The 22,477-nt window shown below is 36.8% G+C and overlaps 1 protein-coding gene across 5 annotated transcripts in view; it reads left to right on the forward strand.

Annotated features, from left to right (window-relative positions):
* Positions 1–10,713, forward strand: part of KCNB2 (potassium voltage-gated channel subfamily B member 2) — a 389,084-nt gene extending 378,371 nt beyond the window's left edge. For all 5 annotated transcript variants that reach the window (XM_079133628.1, XM_079133629.1, XM_079133627.1 and 2 more), the window contains one exon: positions 2,767–10,713. In XM_079133628.1, coding sequence (XP_078989754.1) covers positions 2,767–4,923 — 2,157 coding nt within the window. In that variant the 3' untranslated portion in view covers positions 4,924–10,713. The remainder of the gene's footprint in view (positions 1–2,766) is intronic.
* Positions 10,714–22,477: the final 11,764 nt, after the last annotated feature.

Consider the following 22,477-nt stretch of genomic DNA (forward strand, 5'->3'; position numbering starts at 1 on the left):
ACATGAATGATGGTAGAAACCCAATACTCAAAGTGTCTAAAGGTATATTAGTAACAGTGGGACCACCTAGAAAATACACAGCAGGCCCTTTCCTCATGGTAAGAGTGTGAAAATGGATGGAATCTCACTAATGCTTCCCCTCAGGCACATTTTAGTGATGGAGTATTGTAAGCGTTACTCTGCCATTGGCCTCTGAAGGAAGAGATTCAAGGTGACCATTCCCGACATGCATTCAATGAACCATCTGAACTCATTATCCAGGGGTTTATTTAAATAAACCTTCTTGAGGGAATTTTAAACTTCAGCTTTCATAGTCTCTTAGAGTGGATGACCTTTTTCTACTGTTATTCACTAATCCACCTATTTAAAGGAAATTCTAAAGTACATTCAGCGAAAATTGCTTAATCTATTTCTAAGGGAAAAAAACACAAAATGCTAATAATAATAAAACACTGTTCTTTAAATTAAAGAGACATAAGTATTTAATGTCTGTGACATATTCTGAAATATATTATTGTTTTATATATTTAAAAGGAAAGGATAGGAGCTGAAAGAATAGGAAGAAACAAACAATGCAAGCTATAGGAAGCCTAAGATAATAAAGGAGGAAGAGAAAGGAAAATAACCCGGAAGTTGAAAAATTTAGAGGAATAAAGCAAAAAGACAGAGAAAGATTCCTGATGTAAACTAATTTTTTTTAAGTCTGGTATGTACTAAGCTGTGGTTTCAGAATATTTAATCGTTATTCTTTCAAATGTTTACTAGCTGCTGAATCTCTAAATGAAACACTCACTGTCAGGATATTTTTCTCAGAGCTACATATAATACCTGAGACCAATGACACCTACCAAGGTCATGGCCAAAGGTCAGATGAAACCAAGCCAGACCTAACCTAGGTAAAAGAGGTTTCCTGTTGCACGAAGAACTGTATTCCAAATGTGTATCCTTTACTAAACAAAAAGAGCATCTTCCTTACATTGCCCAAAACATTAATTTTCCTACTTTACCCCATATATCTAGAACATTGGGTTAGAGTGAGGAAATTCCTTCTTGGATTGTCTTTATAATATATGACTTTTACAGATTTTCTACATACTTGTTCTTGGGTCATTTCAGCCTCTAACAATGATGAGTATCTTTTATAATAGCAACATCTATATATTCTGTAATCTTTAAAAGCAACCATGAAGTGGCTATATTTGCCTTCATCACCAATTTGTAAATTGAGACAGAGATATTAAATAATTTGCCCAAGGTCAAACAATTGAAGTCAGGGATAAAGCCTCAGATTTCTTGACTGTAAAACAGAGTCATTTGATATTTTTCTTTCTTACTTCTTTCTGAGCTCTGCCTTTTTCCTTCCAAGCCTGACATGGTGCTACTGCCTTTTCTGCCTAGAATGTCTTCCTAGCACTATCACCAGGATTATTCTTCAAGCTCTTTATCTTGCCTGACTGAACTTAGCTCATATATTAGTCGACTTTTTGTTGCTATGATCCCAAAAGACCTAACAAGACCAAGGTAGAGGAAGAAAAGTTTATTTTGGGTTCATGGTTTCAGAGATTCAGTCCATAGTTGGCCAGTTCCATTGCTCTAGGCCTGAGTTGAGGCAGAACAACATGGTGGAAGAGCATGGTGCAGGAAAGGTACTTCACTCATGGAGACCAGGAAGCAGACAGAGAGAAAGAGGAGTAAAGGGGACAAGATATAATCCCCAAGAGCATGTCCCCAGTGATCCACCTCCTCCAGCCATACCCCATCTACCAACAAAACAGTACAGTAGTGCTTTGAAATTATTAATTCATTAAATGAATTAATCCATCAGTTAGGTTATAGTCCTCACAATCTAAAAATTTCAGCTTTGAACATTACTGTCTTGACACATAACATTTTGGGGGAAACACCTTATATCCAAACTATAATAACTCATAATGTTCCTTTCCCACATCATGCTGGCCAAAACAAAGGCTATCCTGACTTTGTTTCTAATGGTTCTAAAATCAATACTTACTACACAAGAAGTACTTGTTCTTAGGAGAAGCATTGTCATACTGAGTGCCATATTCTCTCCACATTCGGGTTCATCATTTATATTCTTAATTATATAACTAAACTTATAGCAATCATGAATTCTGTTTAGCTTATGTAGTATGTAAGACAATTCACTTAAGGAAACAACAGGATGGTTAAGAAAGAAAAATTACAGCTAGCTGAGAAAGAAAAGATGATTATTCAAAAAAAAAAAACTGTTCCAGCCATATGGAGTCCACATCCAAATGGAGGAAACCCACACAAATATGCTTTAGAACAATGGCATGGAAAGGGAATTGACTTTGTTCAAAGTAATTGGGTCCTAGAATGTAAATGTACATTAGGCTGTCTTTTTGTAAAAAACTGGGGATTGAACCCAGAGGTACTTTACCACTAAGCTGCACCCCAGCCACCCCCTTTTAAAGACAATGTCTTGCTAATTTGCCCAGCCTGGCCTCAAACTTTGATACTCCTGCCTTGGCCTCCAAGTTGCTGGGATTACAGGTGTGTAGCCACTGCACCCAGCTGTGCATTAGGCTTTTAAATGAAATGAACTCCCGAACAGTGAATATGTTTGTATTCATTAGGGAATTTTGGACTGAAAAGTTATCTTCTTAAAACCTTCCTGGAATAACTTGGAGCATTCCATATCATTTAGAGAACCACTGATCCACAGGTAGCCCGGCCATGTAAGCAACCAAGATTTACTAAGTTGGCCTTTCTTCTCTTTTCCAGATCTTGGCCATCGTGTCTATCCTGTTTATCGTCCTTTCCACCATTGCTTTGTCTCTCAACACACTTCCAGAGCTGCAGGAAAATGATGAATTTGGACAACCCACCGACAACCGCAAGTTAGCACATGTGGAGGCTGTGTGTATTGCTTGGTTTACCATGGAGTACCTGTTACGGTTCCTGTCCTCACCAAATAAATGGAAGTTCTTTAAAGGCCCACTGAATGTCATAGACTTGCTGGCTATCTTACCATACTATGTCACCATTTTCCTCACAGAGTCCAACAAGAGTGTGCTGCAGTTCCAAAACGTGAGGCGTGTGGTCCAGATCTTCCGAATCATGCGCATCCTCCGGATCCTGAAACTCGCCAGACATTCGACGGGCCTACAGTCTCTGGGGTTCACCCTCAGACGGAGTTACAATGAATTGGGCTTATTGATATTGTTTCTAGCCATGGGGATAATGATATTTTCCAGCTTGGTATTTTTTGCTGAGAAGGATGAAGATGCTACCAAGTTCACCAGTATTCCTGCATCATTTTGGTGGGCCACCATCACCATGACCACTGTGGGCTATGGGGACATTTACCCCAAAACGTTACTAGGGAAAATTGTGGGAGGCCTCTGCTGTATTGCTGGGGTTCTAGTTATTGCCCTTCCTATCCCAATCATTGTGAACAATTTTTCTGAGTTTTATAAAGAGCAGAAACGTCAGGAGAAGGCGATTAAAAGGAGAGAGGCTCTTGAGCGGGCCAAAAGGAATGGAAGCATTGTTTCTATGAACTTAAAAGATGCCTTTGCTAGAAGTATGGAACTGATAGACGTGGCTGTCGAGAAAGCTGGAGAGTCAGCCAATACAAAGGACTCAGCTGATGATAATCACCTGTCCCCAAGCCGGTGGAAGTGGGCCAGGAAGGCTCTGTCAGAAACAAGCTCCAACAAATCTTACGAGAATAAGTACCAGGAGGTTAGCCAAAAAGACTCCCACGAGCAGCTGAACAACACTTCTTCCTCCAGCCCACAGCATCTGAGTGCCCAGAAACTGGAGATGCTGTATAATGAAATCACCAAGACACAGCCTCATTCTCACTCGAACCCAGACTGCCAAGAACAGCCCGAGAGGCCATCTGTGTATGAAGAAGAGATAGAAATGGAAGAAGTGGTCTACCCACAGGAGCAGCTGGCTGTGGTGCAGACCGAGGTCATTGTGGACATGAAGAGCACCTCCAGCATTGACAGCTTCACCAGCTGTGCCACTGACTTCACAGAGACAGAGAGATCACCCCTGCCACCACCCTCTGCATCTCACTTGCAGATGAAGTTCCCCACTGAACTCCCAGGGACAGAAGAGCACCAAAGAGCCAGAGGCCCCCCATTTCTAACACTAAGCAGAGAGAAAGGACGTGATGCCAGGGATGCTACCCTGGAATATGCCCCAATCGATATAACTGTGAACCTTGATGCCAGTGGTACCCAGTGTGGGCTACATGGTCCTGTGCAGTCCGGCAATGCCACTGACAGCCCTAAGAGCTCGCTGAAAGGCAGCAACCCACTAAAGTCCAGATCCCTCAAAGTGAACTTTCAGGAAAACAGAGGCAGTGCTCCCCAGACCCCACCCAGCACAGCCAGGCCACTGCCAGTGACCACAGCTGACTTTTCTCTCACCACCCCGCAGCACATCAGTACCATCCTCCTGGAAGAAACCCTTCCCCAGGGAGACAGACCCTTGCTGGGTGCTGATGTTTCAGCACACTGTCAGGGACTTTCCAAAGGGCTGTCCCCTCGGTTTCCCAAGCAAAAACTATTTCCTTTCTCTTCGAGAGAGAGGAGAAGCTTCACTGAAATAGATACTGGAGAAGATGAAGACTTCTTGGAGCTTCAAGGGGCAAGGCCGGACATGCAAGCGGACTCTAGCCCCAACTGCTTTGCAGATAAGCCTAGTGATGGGAGAGACCCTTTAAGAGAAGAGGGCTGTGTGGGCTCTTCCTCCCCCCAGAACACAAGTCACAACTGTAGGCAAGACATTTGTCACGCTGTGGGTGAAGTCAAAAAGGAGAGTAGTCAAGAAGGGTGCAAGATGGAAAACCACTTGTTTGCCCCAGAAATTCATTCCAACCCAGGCGAAACAGGTTATTGTCCCACACGTGAAACCAGCATGTGACTAGTTACAAAAGCAATAATAAAAAAAAAAAAAACTTGTTTCTTAAAACACGGTTAATAATGCCTGTGAACTAAAACATGGGAAGCCCCTATCCCCCCAAAAAAAGTGCATAAAATGTTATTTTTTGCATGGCATGAACAGTTTAGTTTAAGTACTGTTTAAATAAAGAGTCAAGACTGCATTTTGTAACAAACAAAAACAACTGAAGAACAGTAAACCAATAAAGAGAGCTCTATTAGGAACCAGTCCTCTGCAATGTCTGACATTTTTGATCCTTTCATTTCAAATTGTAGGCAGATTTTCAAGTTTTGACTTTTATGTTACAATGAATTTTAGAATTTGCACATGAAAGGATGAAATGTCATTGCATGCATTCATAGTTATGAGGAGTAAGGTGCTTTGAGCTTGCAAAATGCATAACTTTGTAAATAACGGGACCTGGATGCAAAAGTGTGAAGAACGTGTGGAAACAAGTCTTTGAGACACAGGTATTCCTTCACAGCTACTGCCTGGAGGAGCTATACAGACTTGCAGTTGCAAAATTGCAACCTCTTCTTAAACCATCTCACATATCTTGCTTTGGGTTATAAAGCTCTTATAAGAACATTCATTTAAAGGAATACAGTATTTTTATTTATTTGTGCTATAATCCATAGGGTATGTTTTTCTTTTTTTGCTTCTGTTTAGTTGCAGCATTTGCGATTTTATTATAAATCATGGAAATCAGTAAGATTTAATGACCAGGTATCACAATATTTGGAATGTAAGCTTGAAATTTTGCTGATATGTTATATAATCATGCCACAGCCTATTAGATAAATGAATTTTTTTAGAAAACCTGAAAATATATATAAAGGTTATATCATACAACAAAACTTCTTTAAAAATTGACACTCCATATTTGGAAATTAGATTTTAAAAACTGTATTTTGTCCATCTCAACATGACTGTGTTTTCCTCTTATATTCAATATAAACTTTTCAAACTAAAGATCTAGAAATAATAATGTAGATATGCCAAAATGGAAATTCCAGAAAGTGACTTTTGACAAACTAAAAGCAGAGTCATTCAAATGAGATTGCCACCCTTTCAGAGATAAAAATTGGTTTCAATATGAGTTACAAAGAAAAGAGCCCAGGCCTTGGAACGGGTCACTGAGCATGGGGTGGAGGTTTGGGAAGTTTTTCTCTTGCAAGATATGAATTCTGCCCAAACCATAGATGGCAGTAGCCCGGTGAGGAACTACTGTCACTAGGTTTCCAGAGTCTTCATCTCAGGAGTAGTCAGGAGTAACCTTGATGAAAGCCACTTCCAGCATTTTCTACTGAGAATGGTGAAATCCAGAGGAGCTAAGGCACATGCTGGAGGTTTCCTTATTGGGGAAATCTGTCTTGGAGCCCTGCTCATTCTAATCCACCTTACTTCACAGGAATCAAGTCTCTGGTCACAGATGTACAATGACCAGATATGTGATCCTGTATAAGCCTCCACAATCTCTTTGGGTATCAGTCTTGCCCAAATGAAAACCAAGACAAAATAATGTCAAACTCCCTTAAGACTTCAAATGAATGATTCCTTGGTCTCCCATGAATACCCACGTTTTGCTTCAACAAAATGCATTTTGCACCTGTGGGTATAAATTTCAGGGAAATAGGAAAATGATGAGCCAAATTAAAAGCACAGCTTATTGTGTAAAGGGGAAAAAAGCATTCTATATTTTATTCTATTTGTTAAAGGAAGAAAACAACTCAGGGAGAAAAAATAGTCCAAATATTTAAATCTAGTTTCAGGCTTTAACATTTCTTTATTAACAAAATTTGGTCATTAAATCTCAGATAAGAAAACAAGCTATGATCTTAGTTGAAGTCTAAGCAGCCCTGCTGCTAAAAATAATTATTTAAAACATTTTGTTTTCACTGTACTTACAAATTCTGTTTCTTTTGTTTTAAAACATAACTTTTAAGAGCTTATGATCATTATCACTGCTATTTACATTACTCATACTTCTTTCAGTGTCTAAAACTACATGTTGATCACTTTTTGTAAAGCTAGAGTGTTTGAATTTTCTATATATAGTTTTTCAAAATCAAATTTTTATCAGCTATTAGATGAATAGCAAGTAAGTTATGAAAATCATTTTCTTTATATAGCCTCATGAAGCCTCATGTCTATTATTGATATATCTCAATTTTTAAAATTCATTCTGCTGCACAGTGGACTTACCTTATAGTCCTGACAGTTTACTAAGGTCCCACCATTCACGTGTCTCCTCCAGAATTCCTAATATCAGTAGCTTTGCTAGTGGAGGACAAGCCTCCATGGAAGTGCTCTGCCCCAAAACTCTTGCCCCTTCAATCTAAGGGGAGAAAGTGTCTTTGTTTCCTTTTCATTTGTTTAAGTTTTAAAGAATTTTCAAAAACATCCCATGGAAAGTTGATCCTTCAATTCATCCTAGTTCCTCTGGGCCAATAGTCTTCTTTAGTTATGAAAAATAGAAAAATTTCCTCTTAAAAAATGTTTGAATCTGGTATTCCACAGGGAGGCAGTTTGGCAACCGGGGGCTTCCAAGATGCATCTGTGCAGTGCTTCCTAAACCTTTTCCATGAACTGCACCTAACTCAGAATGAACATGTATGCCTGGAAAGATCTGGAAATATGCCTACCAGACGGAGTTCTTTCAAAGTCTTATAAGTTTTACATCAAAATTCATGTAAATGCTGCATTTTACTCTGTGAAATACTTGTTTCAATATTTTAAAATGATGTTTTGTATTATTTACCAACTAGCAAAATTAATATTCTTATAATGTCAGATAACTCTTTTGTATTCCCTGGATAATGCATCCTCAGTTTGAGAAGCACTGTCTCAACATGGATTATAGGCAGGAATATAGAATTGGTGCCCTGAGTACTACTGAAAGTTTCTGCTGCTGAGAGAGTTCATTCATTGATACCTAACTCAGCAACCAGGGACAAATGTCGATGTGTAGACTATTTGAATGACTTCAAAATAGCACAGTCTTAAGAATGACTAATCTGATTCTTCTGGCTCTCTTAACCAATGCACATTGCCACAAGGTTGTTTTAGTGCAACGATTGAGACCATCCATAAGAGAATAGAAATAGGCATCAATATACATCTCAGGTAGGTCCACACATACAAGAGTAATATACTATGTGGATCCCTGCAGTTGACTTAACTAGTCTCTAAATAATTTCACTAGACATTTCTTCACTCTGACACAACCAACTGCTTGGAAGCAAGCATCCCTTATGTGCTAGATTTGGTAACAAGACGACTATGTACCAAGTGTCTATTCCCATTTATCATTAGCTGTCTCACTCTCATGTAGACACTAGCCAAGCAAAGTCAATAATACAAATATTTTCTCTTGAGATTTGAATTGTGAAAAAAGTCTTATGTATGTATAGCTTTTTCTCTCACAATAGTCTTCTGAATAAAGAACAAGAGGGGTTTTTATTCTTTGCTCAAGTTCATTCAGGTCACTGGTGAATAGTGGGACCTGGCCTCAGCATGTCATCTGGCTTCAAGTCTCTCATCCCAATATACCACTAGAAAGTATGTTTAATTAGATGCTTTTAACTATTAATATTTGGAATTGTGTAAACAAAACTAAAAGTGAATTTGTAGTCATGAAGTTTGCTTAATGCAGCAGTGGATCATGCCAAATGGTAATGACTTGAGATAATTGGCACGAACCATGTTTAGCACATATGTTTGCCAATTTGGAATGCTGGCCATAAGATGCACACCCCTTGGCTAAAGAGGAGAATGCATTGTTGATGATGCAATGTGACATGCATATTAGGCAGAGGGCAACAGGAAGCTACTTGTTCTTTGGAATCAAAAGCAAATCAAACTTTAGAAATACTTGTAATATAAACTCAAAAATATTGTCTCACTGAATTTGATTGTCATTTCACTGTTCATTCATTTAGCAAGTACTAGTTGAGCACTCTATATTCAGTAACGGGCACAAAGGTACAACTCCTAGCCTCATGGGGCTGCCTGGTCCAATAATACCAGGCTGAGGATGATCTGGGTTATTGAAAACTGCCACTTTGAAGAATAGGGGAAAAATCAATGATCAAACCAAGGAAATATATGACAATAACAAATGATACTTTTCAAAGAACTATTTTCTTAAGAAATGGATGGTATAAAGCCTGATTTATAATTATTTTTAATTATAGTTTAGTTTTTCAAACAGTAAACTGTTCATCTGATTGCATGAGGTTAGGAGTTGTCTTTCCTAATTTCTGATAAATTTAAAAATAGTTTTTCAGGGCTAGGGATGTAGTTCAGTGGCACAATGCTTGCCTAGCATATATGAGGTCCTGGATTCAATATTTAGCACCTAAAACAAAATACAAAGACAAAAAATAAGTTTTCATTAGGTAAAATGCTTGTCAAAATAGCTAATAATAGTCTATAATAAATAACTGAAGCAAAATTTAATACTAGTGAAAAGGTCTAAAAATTTTACATTTTAATAACATATAATGGCTATATGTTTGAAAATGAAGCATTTTAGTATTCTTATTGTTTATAGGTAACATTTGAGGGATGTATCATGATTCTCTGCTTAGACCTCTAAATTTCTAATGTTTAAAATCTAATATTCAGAAATCACTTAGCTTTATAGGTCTTTATTCAGTAGGTCCACAAGGATTTGAAAATATATTGGATATTTTGCCACTATAATGTCCTCCTCCAAACAAAATTAAAAGAGAAAAAGATAAAAGAAAAAAAGAAAGCAAAAGGAAACTAGAAAACCTAAATAGAAATGAAAATATTTAAAAGTTAATCCCTGCTAAGAAAGAGGAAATGTCTCAAATATAAAATCTGGGTGAATGTCCTATGTATTTTTCAACTTAGCACTTATTGTGACATATTGCTATCCATTAGTGGTTTCAATAACCATTTCTTCTACTTGCCTTTTTAAAACAGCCTGACTTAATTCCATAAATCCATATTTATCATTGTCATTAATGCATAATCTCTTCTTTACTAAGTCTAAAAGCATTTTAACCTATAAATATATAAATAAATACAGAAAGGAGGGAAAATTGCCTCAATAAGTCATCTTAAGGCCAGCTAAAGATACAAGAACAAAAGAAAGGAAGAAACACTAAGAAAAAAATGTAAGTAAACTAGTGCATTTTAAAACAAATTGTTTAGATACACACATCTACTTACATATAATTTATACTAAATATTTACTATTTACATGAAAATTAGAATTGAGGTCACAATTTCAACTTCACTTTCTCGCCTGAAGAAATTATTTCTTATCATCTAATAGATATTTTTCCAAATTACCCTTGATAAACAAGAAAAACATCCCTTTTTATTTTTCCTCAACTTCAAGTTGCCTGTTTTCATTCCTTAAATTCTGGATTTCCACCCCATAACTTCTAAATACCCAGGCTTCAAATTACAATAGCTGTCTGAAATATAGTGACAGTGTATTTCTTTTCCCCCCATTTATTTATTTATTTTCTATATTTTTATTGGTGCATTATACTTGTCCATAATGGTGGGATTTGTTGTCACATATTCATACATGCACACAATATAACAATATAATTCAGCCAGTATCATTTCCCAGTATTTCCCCTTTCCTTTCTCTGGTCCCTTTCTTCTACAGATATCCCTTCCATTTTTGTAACAATGTATTTCAGTGAAGATATTTCCCACTTTATCAAAAGAAAGTAAGATTCCACCCAGAAATTATGTTTACATTATCATTTTAACTGTTCTATTTAATTTTTTTAATATCATCCTATATGCTGTGATTGAAGTCATTTACAACCTGCTGATCTGATCAAAGCTGACTGCTAATCTGAGCAAAGTAGTTTATCCTCCATCCGCTGTGACAGTGTGGCTGAATAGTTTTGATTATTTTTTGCTATGTTTCAACCTGAAACAGATTTTTGATGGTATACTAAATAATAAAAGCAACTTTTCAGAGTCAAATAATAAAAACAAACTTTCAGAATCAAGACCCAGTGACAACAGAGCTGAAGCTGAGGTAACAGGTTCAGAAGAATGGATGAGGCGTCATCCTGATTGTTATTCTCCACTTTGAGTGTCCTGTAGTGGTCAGTCTGAGATAAAGTGGAATTCTAGTTGCCAAAAAAGGATATGGTAAGCAGAACTTTAAAGTTCCTAAGTTTTGGTTATCCCTTCATATAGTCAAAAATTAACTACATCCCAGGAATTTCTTTTCCTTTTTTTTAATGATCACTTCACAGTTTTCTCTCTCTTATTTCCAAATATCTGATCATACTGTGGTTATTCTCTGCACTGCACTTTCAGAATATTTCACCCTGCTGCCTCTAAATCACAACAAAATCACAACTGTAGCTAAATATCTAACAGTGCCCTAGTCTGCACTCTGGATACACAATAAATGTTACTTTGACCTTTTTTCCCTTAGTGGGAAGCTGAATAAGAACTCAAAGAGGTGGTTGTTTAAGAATCATGGATCTGTGAAGATGATGCTATTGGGTTAATGTGCTTTAAAACCTACAGTTTCCATTCCACTTGAAGATTACAAATAGGGCCTAAAATAACCCCAAAATGACCTGGTGAAATAGCAGGATTTTATAAACTCTCTACAGAAATCTGTGTGTGCTGGTCAGAAATTCTGTTACAGCCAGATATCTGGCCCATCTTTAGAACAAGATGCTTCTAACATCCTTATTTGCAGCATATGGGTTAGGCAATATTTTGAACCTGTGAATTATACTCAAATCATAATGTTTAATTAAAATTAGAATATTTTTGCAAGGAAAACAAATACACAAAAAGCAATATATACTATTTCCCAAATTACTTATTCAACAAAATGCTATCATCAGAATTAGCAAAAAGGTACATGCTATGAAAAATCTCACCAAAGAATTGGCAAAAATCTTATTTAATTCAATACCAAGAGGAAAAAGAAAAACATGCAACTTACAAAACACTAGTTTGTCACACATAGCCAAGTTCCAAACTTATACAATTTTAAAGAAGTATAATATCAAGCAGAAAAATTCAAAAGTGAATGTATAAAAAATTGTTTTTAAGCAAATATGAGGTACCATTAGCACATTACCACATTTTTAGTAACATTTAACTACATAATGGCTATGTGTGTTCTTAGTACTTATTTTCAATCTGAAATCATTTCTGTTTTATACTGTTTGCTTACTTGTTCTGCCTTGTTTGAAGAAGTGAGTGTAAATGGAAGAGTTAAAAGGAGAAAGTTACTGGGCTAACTAATGTTAATCTTATCAACATTACCTACAGGGTCCTGGAGTCTAATGGAAACCATTTGTGAGTATGAGTCAGCCTTCTACCTTGTCAGGTTTCACCATTCTAGTTTGAAATCAAATTCTTGTGATCAAATCTCTCATCATGCTCATTCAAATGTTTCCTTCCTCTCTTGTCAGCAGTACACACCAGCAATCCTTCCCTAGGACCTTCCTGCTTAGAGTACAACGGTACCAAGTCAAAGGCAGGACCAGTAGGACATTATCTATAGGAACTTGAAGCCCAAAGCCAAAAGAATGTCCAAGAGGTCAGAAAACTTAGGCCTAAGGACAAAGGAACTGTCTCAGTAGAGTATGGTGATGTGATTTGATGAACAAAACAACACAATGTGTTCCCCCATGATTAACCAAAATAGTAATAATAATAACAAACAGGTTTGTTTTCTTTTGGTGGTACTGGGTAGCAAACCCAGGCCCCTGTACATGCTACTAGGCATGTGCTCTACTATTGAGCATCCTCATCCCAAAGACACAGCATTTCTTAAGCCTCTACTAAGTTTTTGAACTTCAAAGGTAAATAACTGGGTTGACGAGAAAGATGATGTCTAATTTGTTAATTTATCACACGATATCATCCTAAATGCTAGCTTTCTACTAAATGTGTGTGTGTGGGGGTGAGCAATTAGTATGTCTGTTTTCAGGGCAGCATAACAAAAGGAAAATACAAATATTATCCTTTTTATTTTCAATGGTAACAAATACTTCAATCAGGGAAAACTAACATTATTTTGGTAGTTTTTCTATGACCCTGGACCCAAAGTGTAATAGCTATTTAAACAAAACTTTAGCAAAAGATTTAGGGGTGGAGAGAAAGCCATATTGAAAAATTATACTTTGCTATATATCTAATTACAAATAAGTCACTTTTGGAATAGAATTTTTTAAAATTCCCATATGTAAAAATATCTTTAGGTAACCATTTGAAATTAATATTTCTAATTTTATTATAAATCTTGTTTTTAAAAAAGACTATTATAACTTAAATGAGATGGTTTATAGGGAAGTGCCTAGTACAATGCCTCACAAATTGGAGCTATGTATTTAAAAAAACAAGAAGTATTTCAAAAGAAATAATTTAACTCATGTTTATGTTCTAATTAGTTTTCTCACATTCTTCTGTGGTTTCCTAGTCAAAAATATTAACTCGTGTGTGTGTGTGTGTGTGTGTGTGTGTGTGTGAGAGAGAGAGAGAATATGTAAATGGAGGGCATTTTTATTTTCTAAATTATACACAGACATAAATCTGCCCCATGTGGCTTTGAAAAGAGAGACTGACATTATTTTAACAATGGCATGTTACAAAAACTAGGTAACACCATTTTTAAAACTGCCTTAAATTTGTAAGGTTTAATAGACAAACACCAATTTCTTCTAGAGGAAGATAGCTTCCTACAATGATTACGACTTTAGATATATTATCAATTTGAAGAGTCTTTTACACTCTCCTCTAAATTTAAATATACTTTATCATTTTGTGAATATTCAATATGTGAGTCCATCTTTCTTGTTTTAAACATTTGTAAGCATATGGAGATATTTCATGAATTAATTCTTAACCATTGTGATTACAGTTTTACAATGATTGACCATTTGCCTGAATAAACTATGAGAAGAAAAGCTTTTGGTGTTAAAAAGATTTCTTAGGCAGGCATGGTGGCACACACCTGTAATTCCAGTGACTCAGGAGTCTCAGGCAGGAGTATCACAGGTTTGAGATCAGCCTGAGCAACTTAATGAGACCTTATCTCAAAATAAAAAAAATTGAAAGGGCTGGGGATATAGCTTAGTGGCAGAGCACCACAGGGTTCAATCCCTAGTACAAAAAAAATAAATAAATAAATTCTTTATTAAATTTTGTTTTGAAATCTAAAGTATGGATTTCCACTAATACAGATTTTATTGGAGACTTCGTTTTACTTTGTTTTAATGTTAATCTTATTGATCAAAAAACATAATAGTGAAGCTAATTTGTAATTTCAATTTTTTTAAAATGCCAGGACAAAATTTAGATAGAGTTCTGTGTCCTTATGAGCTCTGGAGCTGAGTGATGACCAAGGACTACATAAAATGCATCACATTATATAGTCCTTATACTATCTAAACACAACTATTCCAGCCAAAGTGGAATGGACCCTGTGGGACCTTGCAGGGTACAGTAAATTCTGATGTTAAAGACAGGGTGATTTTGGAAATTCTTCCATTAAATCTACAAAGGAATTTCTAAGATACATTAAAATTTCACCTTCAGAGAATTCAGTAGCCGTCATTGGTAAACTGAAAATACCACTTTAATTTTAATGAGGTTTTTTGATTGGTTTGGGTGGTTATTTCAGAGTTCTTTGGTTGGCTAGTTGCAGGTGTTTGTTAGTTTTTTGGGGGGTTTGGGGGGAGGGTTGCCTAGTAATTTTATGAAAACTAGTGTAACACATGAATTAGTGGGACTATCAATTTATTATGATGCTTTAAGAAGTAATTCATGTTTTAAATCATAATGCATGACAACTTAGATCTTTTTACTATTTAGTTATAGTCTAATAAATACTGTATTCCTCTGTTTTCTCAAAAAAAAATGAATTCCTAGTTTAATCAATAGTATTCTGATGAAACATTATGCTGCCCAACCAGCTCGCTAGATGTATTTATCCCTGTCTTTGTGTAGCTCATATAAAAACTCAGTGTGGACTGTCCTATGTCTGCTGCATTCAAGAGCTGCCCTGTGATCTTCTCATCTCACTATGCCAACACCTTCTGTCATGGTGTCATGTACATAGGCCAAGATACAAAATTGACTGTAAACTGCTTATTCAACATCTAGTCCAAAAAGGTCTGAGGCAGTGCAATAACACTGTTCGTTAAAATGTCTCACCACGTGAATCATTTTGATCTGTGCATTCTTTACCATAAATATTGAAATAGTATTTTTGGACTGGTTTTTCAAGCTTGTAATGAAAATCTCTGTGTCATATCTACATAGTCAATATGTCAAGTAATTCAGTTTAAAAGTATTGCCGATAACAAGCTAAAAAGAAATATCCCACATAATTGCTTAAATTATTTTCTGTTGCCACTGTGGGCCTGCCTCAAATGGTTTCTTTCACTACTTTTATGTGTAAAATAAAGGGAGGAGGGTTACAGTGATTTTTACTTGCCTGACGTTAGCTCTTTTCACTAATCAAAAGATGCACATTCCTCAGAGGTGACCCAGCCAATGAGGTCTAGTGTACAAACGTATATAATATTTCTTTTTGGTGTCCAAAAGCTAAAGATTGGGGGTTGGGGGTGTATTTTAGTGGTAGAGCACTTTCCTAGCATGCACAAGGACCTGGGTTCAATCCCTAAGTGCGCACACACACACAAAGATTTAAGGTAGATATTCACAAAATTAACTTATATGGACTTTCAGAAGCCAGTATTTGAAGAGTAGGGAGGGAGGGAGAGAGAAGGAGGGAAGGAAGGAAATGCATTTATAATTAGGAGGAGGAGCCTGAATTATCAATTGCTTTTTTTTCTGGTTTACTAGAGTCACATGTTTTAAAAAATTTTTGTAACTTCCAAAACTCATTAGTTCAACATGTAATGCTGGATTATTATAAGTTTATTGTTAAACTCAGGACAACTCTGTGAAGATTCACAAAGTATTTTCTGAAAACTTAAGGTGAAGTAATCTAGTACTATCTGTAATACTTTAAAAAAAAAAAAAAAAAAAAAAAAAAACCTTGTTGGGGAATAATCCTGGGTGATTTCTCTAGGAAACAGGTTAATATACAGCCTATTCTTTTTCTCAAGCTGTAGAGATTTTAATTTTTTTTCTATTAAGTCCCTAGTGTCTCCCAGATTAAAAATACTCAAAACTATTTTTAAAACCTAATGAGTAAAGTATCAGAAATTAAATATTAAAAACATAGTTCTTTAAAATGCTAATATATATATATTAAGTAAACTTCATATTTCTAAGCCACACATGGTATTAGGTTTATAGGTACAGTCGCATGAAGCATCCTTCACTTTTATTAACTTTAATGTTTTAGAGGGTTTTCATACTAGTCTATGAATGCTCTGGATGCTGCAGGGAAAAACAAGCACAATCAGTATTTTATTTTTAAGAGTTCTCAACTGAGTTAACCTATCTTGTCTACACACATAATAGCATTAGCCTTCATCTCATGCTATGTTGAAATACTTTCAATACAGATTCTTGATAGAAATGAAAGCATATATGTAAGTGGTTAAGTCTTGTCTAGTCTCATTCATCTGCCTCCACGTGCTTTATTTCTTTATATTTGCAAACAAAATGTTTTTGATTTCAGTTTTATAAAAAGGATATGATTTAGCATACTCGTGTTTGTTCTGCTGTCCATCCTGCACCATTAATACAATGCCTTTCTCTCCCATTTAATGGTGTTTGTATCAGTGTCCCCATATCTGCTGCATTTTAACTCCATTAAAAGAAAATGTGATTTCGTATTAATAGTTTTGCTGATCAACTCAATATTTCTGCACCAATCAGCATACTTATATGCATGTAGTAGTCTGTACAATTGTTCAACATCAAAATACTTGTTTACTTTATGTCAAAATGTCTATAAAATTGCTGGCATTGTTCTCCATTTCAGTCTGGTAGAATAAGTGAGATAGAAAATAAATGTGTAAATGAATCATCTGTGTCATTTCAGTTCTCTGCATGAAGCCACTTTAACATTAAGCATGGCATACATGCCACCTCCCAACAACCCATGGTTTCTTGACACCTCATTACTGACTCTTTAGGCAGGTGGCTTTTGGAGGAAGTGAAGGATAAAACTGCCAAGTCTCGGGGAAAAAAATAAAAGTTGGAACCATTGCCATTCAAAGAAATGAAAGACTGTACTCTCCCTCTTTCAAAGGAATCCTTTTAGATAGCTGAAAGATATGTCACTTGGTTTGTATTTTTTAAAACATTCAATGCAAACCACCTTGCCAAAACTCTAGGGTGAGATAATCAAAGAGCTTTGAGATGTTCTCGCACTACCATTCCTGAAACCAATTCAGAACAGCCCTGTGGTTAAATCAAGTCTTAACTCCTGACCCCAAAACTAGCTTCATAGGCATGTGAGCTGTGCACTTACACAGAACTAGACACACAAAGAGTCCTGTACTTAATTTAACACCCTGCTGTTGCCATCTTGAAATTCTTTGCAGTTTTTGAAGAAGAGGCCCTGTATTTTCATTTTGCATTAGGTCCCATATACATTACAGAGCCAGTCCTGCCTGAACAGTGAAGTAAATAATAAGACTGCCCATTGATTTAGACTCTTCAAGGCAAGAGGTTATCAGATAATGAGAAGAGAGGTTTATTTATTTTAAAAACTCTTACACTGCATTTGCTACGTACCAAGTCCTATACATTGATTTGCTCATTTAACCCTCATCATGCTAGTATTAGTATTATTATCACCCCAATTTTACCAAAAAGGAAGTCAGGGCACGGAGAAGTTAAGTAGTCTGCTTAAGGTCATACAACTAGAAAAGCCACAATTTGAAGCAAGGCATCCTAGCTACGGAATATGGGCACTTGACCATCTAAGCCATGCTGGCTCTTGTTTTGCTATGTTACCTTCCCATCAGATAAAAGTACCTTATTTTGTTTGCCAATAGAGTGCTGGGGATATGTGTTATAGTGTTACCTTAAGGACCATTGCTTAATAGTCTAAAACTTCTGAGAAGTTGCAGCTGTCCACAACAAAATGTCTCTGCTCTTACTGCCAAAGACACTTGCCTGGGTTAAATTAGTAAGAGATAGCTATAAACATTTAAGTAAAATATTACCAGTGAATTTGTGCTCTGTCACAAATGTGAGTTCAGAGGGCCTGGTTTCTCTAAGCCAACCCCTGCGTTAAGCACAGAGCAGAAAAGAATGACACAGAGGAAGGCTAGTTTTGGGCTTGATGACACTTCTCTCCATCACCCCCTCTGCCTTCCTAGCCCAGATACTACCACACATCTTCCTAAAATAAGAAGGGCCAGGATGCGTAAACAAATGCCACCAGAGGTGTCGTATCATTTAAAAGAGGATAAAGTACATCAAAGATATATTTTTATGGACATAAGAGGTTGGGACTGGTGAAGTAGAAAAACTCAGGCCTAGATTCTGAGAATTAGAAAATAATTAAAAAATACAGTGTGTTCACTGTTCATTCAGTCTGCAAGAACCCTTATACTCTGGACTGATGTTTGAAGTCCAAAGTCATAGACGAGGAAAGAGAGATCTCCAAAAAGTCCACTGTACCCACACCCTTCATGTTTAACTGTACCACTTAGAAGCTGCTGATCTAGTCAAAAGATTATAGCATTCTCTCCAATTATCCCAAAGGGTCAGCAGCCCCCAGGGAAAGATCAACCTGTTCACCTAAGGAAATATAAAGCTCCCAAATAAACTGCTTTATTCTACCCACCACACTCATCTCCTGAACCCTCCTTTGCTGAAAATCAGGAAACAATACACAAAGAGAGAAAATAATTGGGAAAAGTCAGGGAGAAGTCATCCAACCCTAGATTCCATCTAACTCAGGAGAAATGGAACAAAACCAAATCTTCCTCCTGATGACCTGATTGAATAAAAATTTTTTACCCCAAGATATGGTCCCTTCTCTCTACTCCATTCCTCCTCTTTCCTGAGTCTTAGAAAAATAAATCCTACAGTGCATGCTTTGGCAACAAAAAAGACGAATGTGGGAGGGGGAATAATAGCATGGCATCTACTCTTAAGGAACTAAAAAAAGAAATATTTTCTCCCTTCTCCACCTTCTCCCATATTCAACCTCATGTAAACAGATGGGTTTAACAGTGTGACTCAGATGGCTGCAAAATTGGAGTGAAAGCTGAGCATATTCCTTACTTTATCCTCTGTGGTTTCTTCTCTCCACACTTTGACTCCTCTGTCAGTCTTCTAAGGGCTAAGTGCCCCAACTAGGAAAGTGGCCAATGGCCCTGGTCAAGCCTAAATGTTGCATGGAGATCAGAGATTGACTGAAACATTGTGACACCTCCCATGACTTTACTCCTCACATAAGAAGTCAATGCGGTGCCAGGACTCCTCAGTATGAAGCATGAAAAATCAGCTCATCACAATGCCGAAGGTTGTTACAAGGCACAGGGCTTAATCTGGCTTCTATAACTCACAAGTAGCTTAGGGGAACTGGAAGCACCTTCAAATAAGAACAAAATTGACCTCTCTGGCCACGTAAAGAGAATGGGAAAGGTGAAAAAGAAAGGATTGACCTGAGAAAACAGCAGTATCTTCAAGGGCAAATTTTTTAAAATGATACCACCATTTTTAGAAGACAGAAATAACATTCATATGAAAACATATCTTGTTTAATTTTTTAAACAATCAATAATTATTCAATATATCTTATATCTTTCTGTGCTGGACACTATGCTTAAGTAAGTACCAGGGCCCCAAGATGAGTAAGATGAGGTCCCTGCCCTCCAAGAGCTCATAGTCAATATAATAGGGATGGCAAAAGTAGACACAAGTGTGCCATTCTCTCAGTGCCACCAGCCCTCACCTGTATCAACCACTAATCATGGATTCCTTCCCACTGAGTCAGGATGCAGCTTCAGGACACAATGTCCAAATCAACCACCACCAGGTAATCAGAGTTGCTAATACCAAAATTACTCAATGTTTCCTTATCACCAGGTAGGCAAGGAAACTGATGTCTCCCTCTATTATAATGATCATGATAATTATTATTATGGCAGCTTTGAGAGCCTATTATATGCCAGACACAGGACTTTATAGGTGCTACTATCTCCTTCAATTCTGTCTCTCTAGAGTGGTTGGTTAATAGAAGACTTTTGTGGTCATCAACGAATACTCATTTAAAGGAAATGGGAATAAACTCCAGTATGAGGAAATTAGATGTCTTTCGGAGAAATTTTACACATGTGATGGATGTTTCCCATTAGCGATAACGAGAGAGCTGGTGAGATCTTCTTCCCAGGATGTCTTCGGAATTAGGATAGATTCTCACCCAGCTGTAATGAGAAGTGCAAACCTGTCTGAATGAAGAAGGACAAGCCAGATGACCTTTCTGTGTCCTTTTCATTTCCGAGATTCTATAATTTGTGATGCTCCAGAATCAAATTTATTTTTTGCTAAAGTCTGGTAAATTGTCTTCATTAAATTGTCTCCATATCCACTTAGCACAGATGACAAATTAGCAAAAGAGGTGACAAGCAATTTTTAAAAACATATTTTTAAACTTCTTATAATTGCATATCTACATTATGTGTGGGAGCACATATCTTGTTTAGAGAATAATTCTCAAAAGTATCCCAAAACAAACACTAGACATGATGCAAAGGTTAAATCCTAGACACCCAGGCAAACAAATCACTATAACTTGTACAAACACATTAATTTGTGCTGAAATTCCTTGTGTTAGGGTGGGTCTAATTTCATGAGTATTTATTACTGGTAGACACAAATTGATTCTGAAATGTCAATGATCTAAGGAAGCAATAGAAGCAATAATACTCTTAGATGAATCTGAGAGTTCAAGTTTTTTCTAACCAGAATTCATAAAAATATTTCATTGCACCTGGTTTTAATAAGAAACTCCCATATAATGCTTACATAGTCTTTTCTCAATAAAACTACAATTTCAAATTCTATAGGACCAACTAGTTTTATCCATTGTTAAACCTGATGTCTATGGGATGTTGTCTATTAGGTTCTTGGTCCCTACCTCTACTATTTCCTAGAGCATGGATAACCAAGATCTTCCTGATAAACTAGAATTCCAATTTCCAGTGACTTAGGGAAAAAGCAAAGCACATACCAGCCACAATAGAGGAAAAAAATGGGGCATAGGAAAAAGGTGAAACTGGAAAAGCAGTTTACAAATTATCAACCCTATTATCCATGCTGGAAATTCAGCCGGAGTAAAATTATGAAGACTTCTGCCTTTTTTTTTTTTTTTTTTGTACTGGGGATTGAACCCAGGGGAGCTTTATCACTGAGCTACATCTCAAGACCTTTTTATTTCTTATTTTGAGATAGGGTCTCATTATGTTGCTGAAGGCCTTTGCCATGTGGTGGAGGCTCACCTTGAACTTAAAATCCTCCTGCCTTAGCCTTCCAAGTTGCTGGGATTAGAGGAATGAGCCACCATGCCTGGCAATTTCTATTCAGTGATACAATTTTAAGTAGTATTTCTCCCCTGCCTTTTTTTTTCTCTTTAACACAGTATTTTGAAAAAACAACTAGGGAAAGGAAAGTCTAGCAAATCATGAGTCCTGACGTTGCATCTGTTTAGGGACTTCACTAAGATTTTAGGAGTTTGATATTCATATCAAATAGATGCTTCCACTTTATGGGTACAAAGCTTCTTTGTGGCCCCATGGATGTTACATCACTCACTGGATACAGCACCAGGAGAGGGATTTAGCGCCAGAAATGCCAGGGAATCACTGTTGAGGGCACAAGACATAGTCATCCTTGACTCCAAGCCATGCTAACTATGTTGTTCTCTATTACATCTCTCTACTTTAGTTCCCTCATAGTTTATCATACTCTGTAAATTTTTTTCACTTATTACTTGTTTAGTATTTGTTTCCTATTCCTACCTCAACCACAATAAGCACTTCATGTAGGCAGCAACTAGTCTGCCTATTCAACTGCACAATTGCTGTACCTAGATAGTGCTGAATAAATATATGTTAAATGAAAAAGTGAGAAGATGAGGACTGAAAAAAGACAAGCTGTGTTAGTCAGCTTTCTGTCACTGTGACAAAATAACTGAGATAATCAAAGGTGGAAAGGTTTATTTTGGCTCATGGTTTCAGAGGTTTCAGTCCATGGTCATTTGGCTCCATTGTTTCTGGGACTGTGATGAAGTAGAGCATCATGGCAGGGAGGGTGTGACAGAGCTAAACTCTTTACCTCATGGCAGCCAGGAATCAAAGAGTGAGAATGAGAGTGAAAACCAGAGGAGAACAAGGACAAAATATACCCACCATGGTATGCCCTCAATGAGCTACTCCCTCCAACTGGACCCTACCACCTGAGATTTCCACCACCTCCCAATTAAATTGTGGTTCATAAATGGATTAATTCATTAATGAGATCAGAGTCCTCATGATTCAATCATTTCCCAAAGGGCCCACCTCAGAATACTGCTGCCTTGGGGACCCAGCCTTCAATACATGAGCTTTCAGGGGAACTT

This window comes from Sciurus vulgaris (genome assembly GCF_902686455.1).
Source record: "Sciurus vulgaris genome assembly, chromosome: 1".
NCBI classification, from domain to species: Eukaryota; Metazoa; Chordata; class Mammalia; order Rodentia; family Sciuridae; genus Sciurus; species Sciurus vulgaris.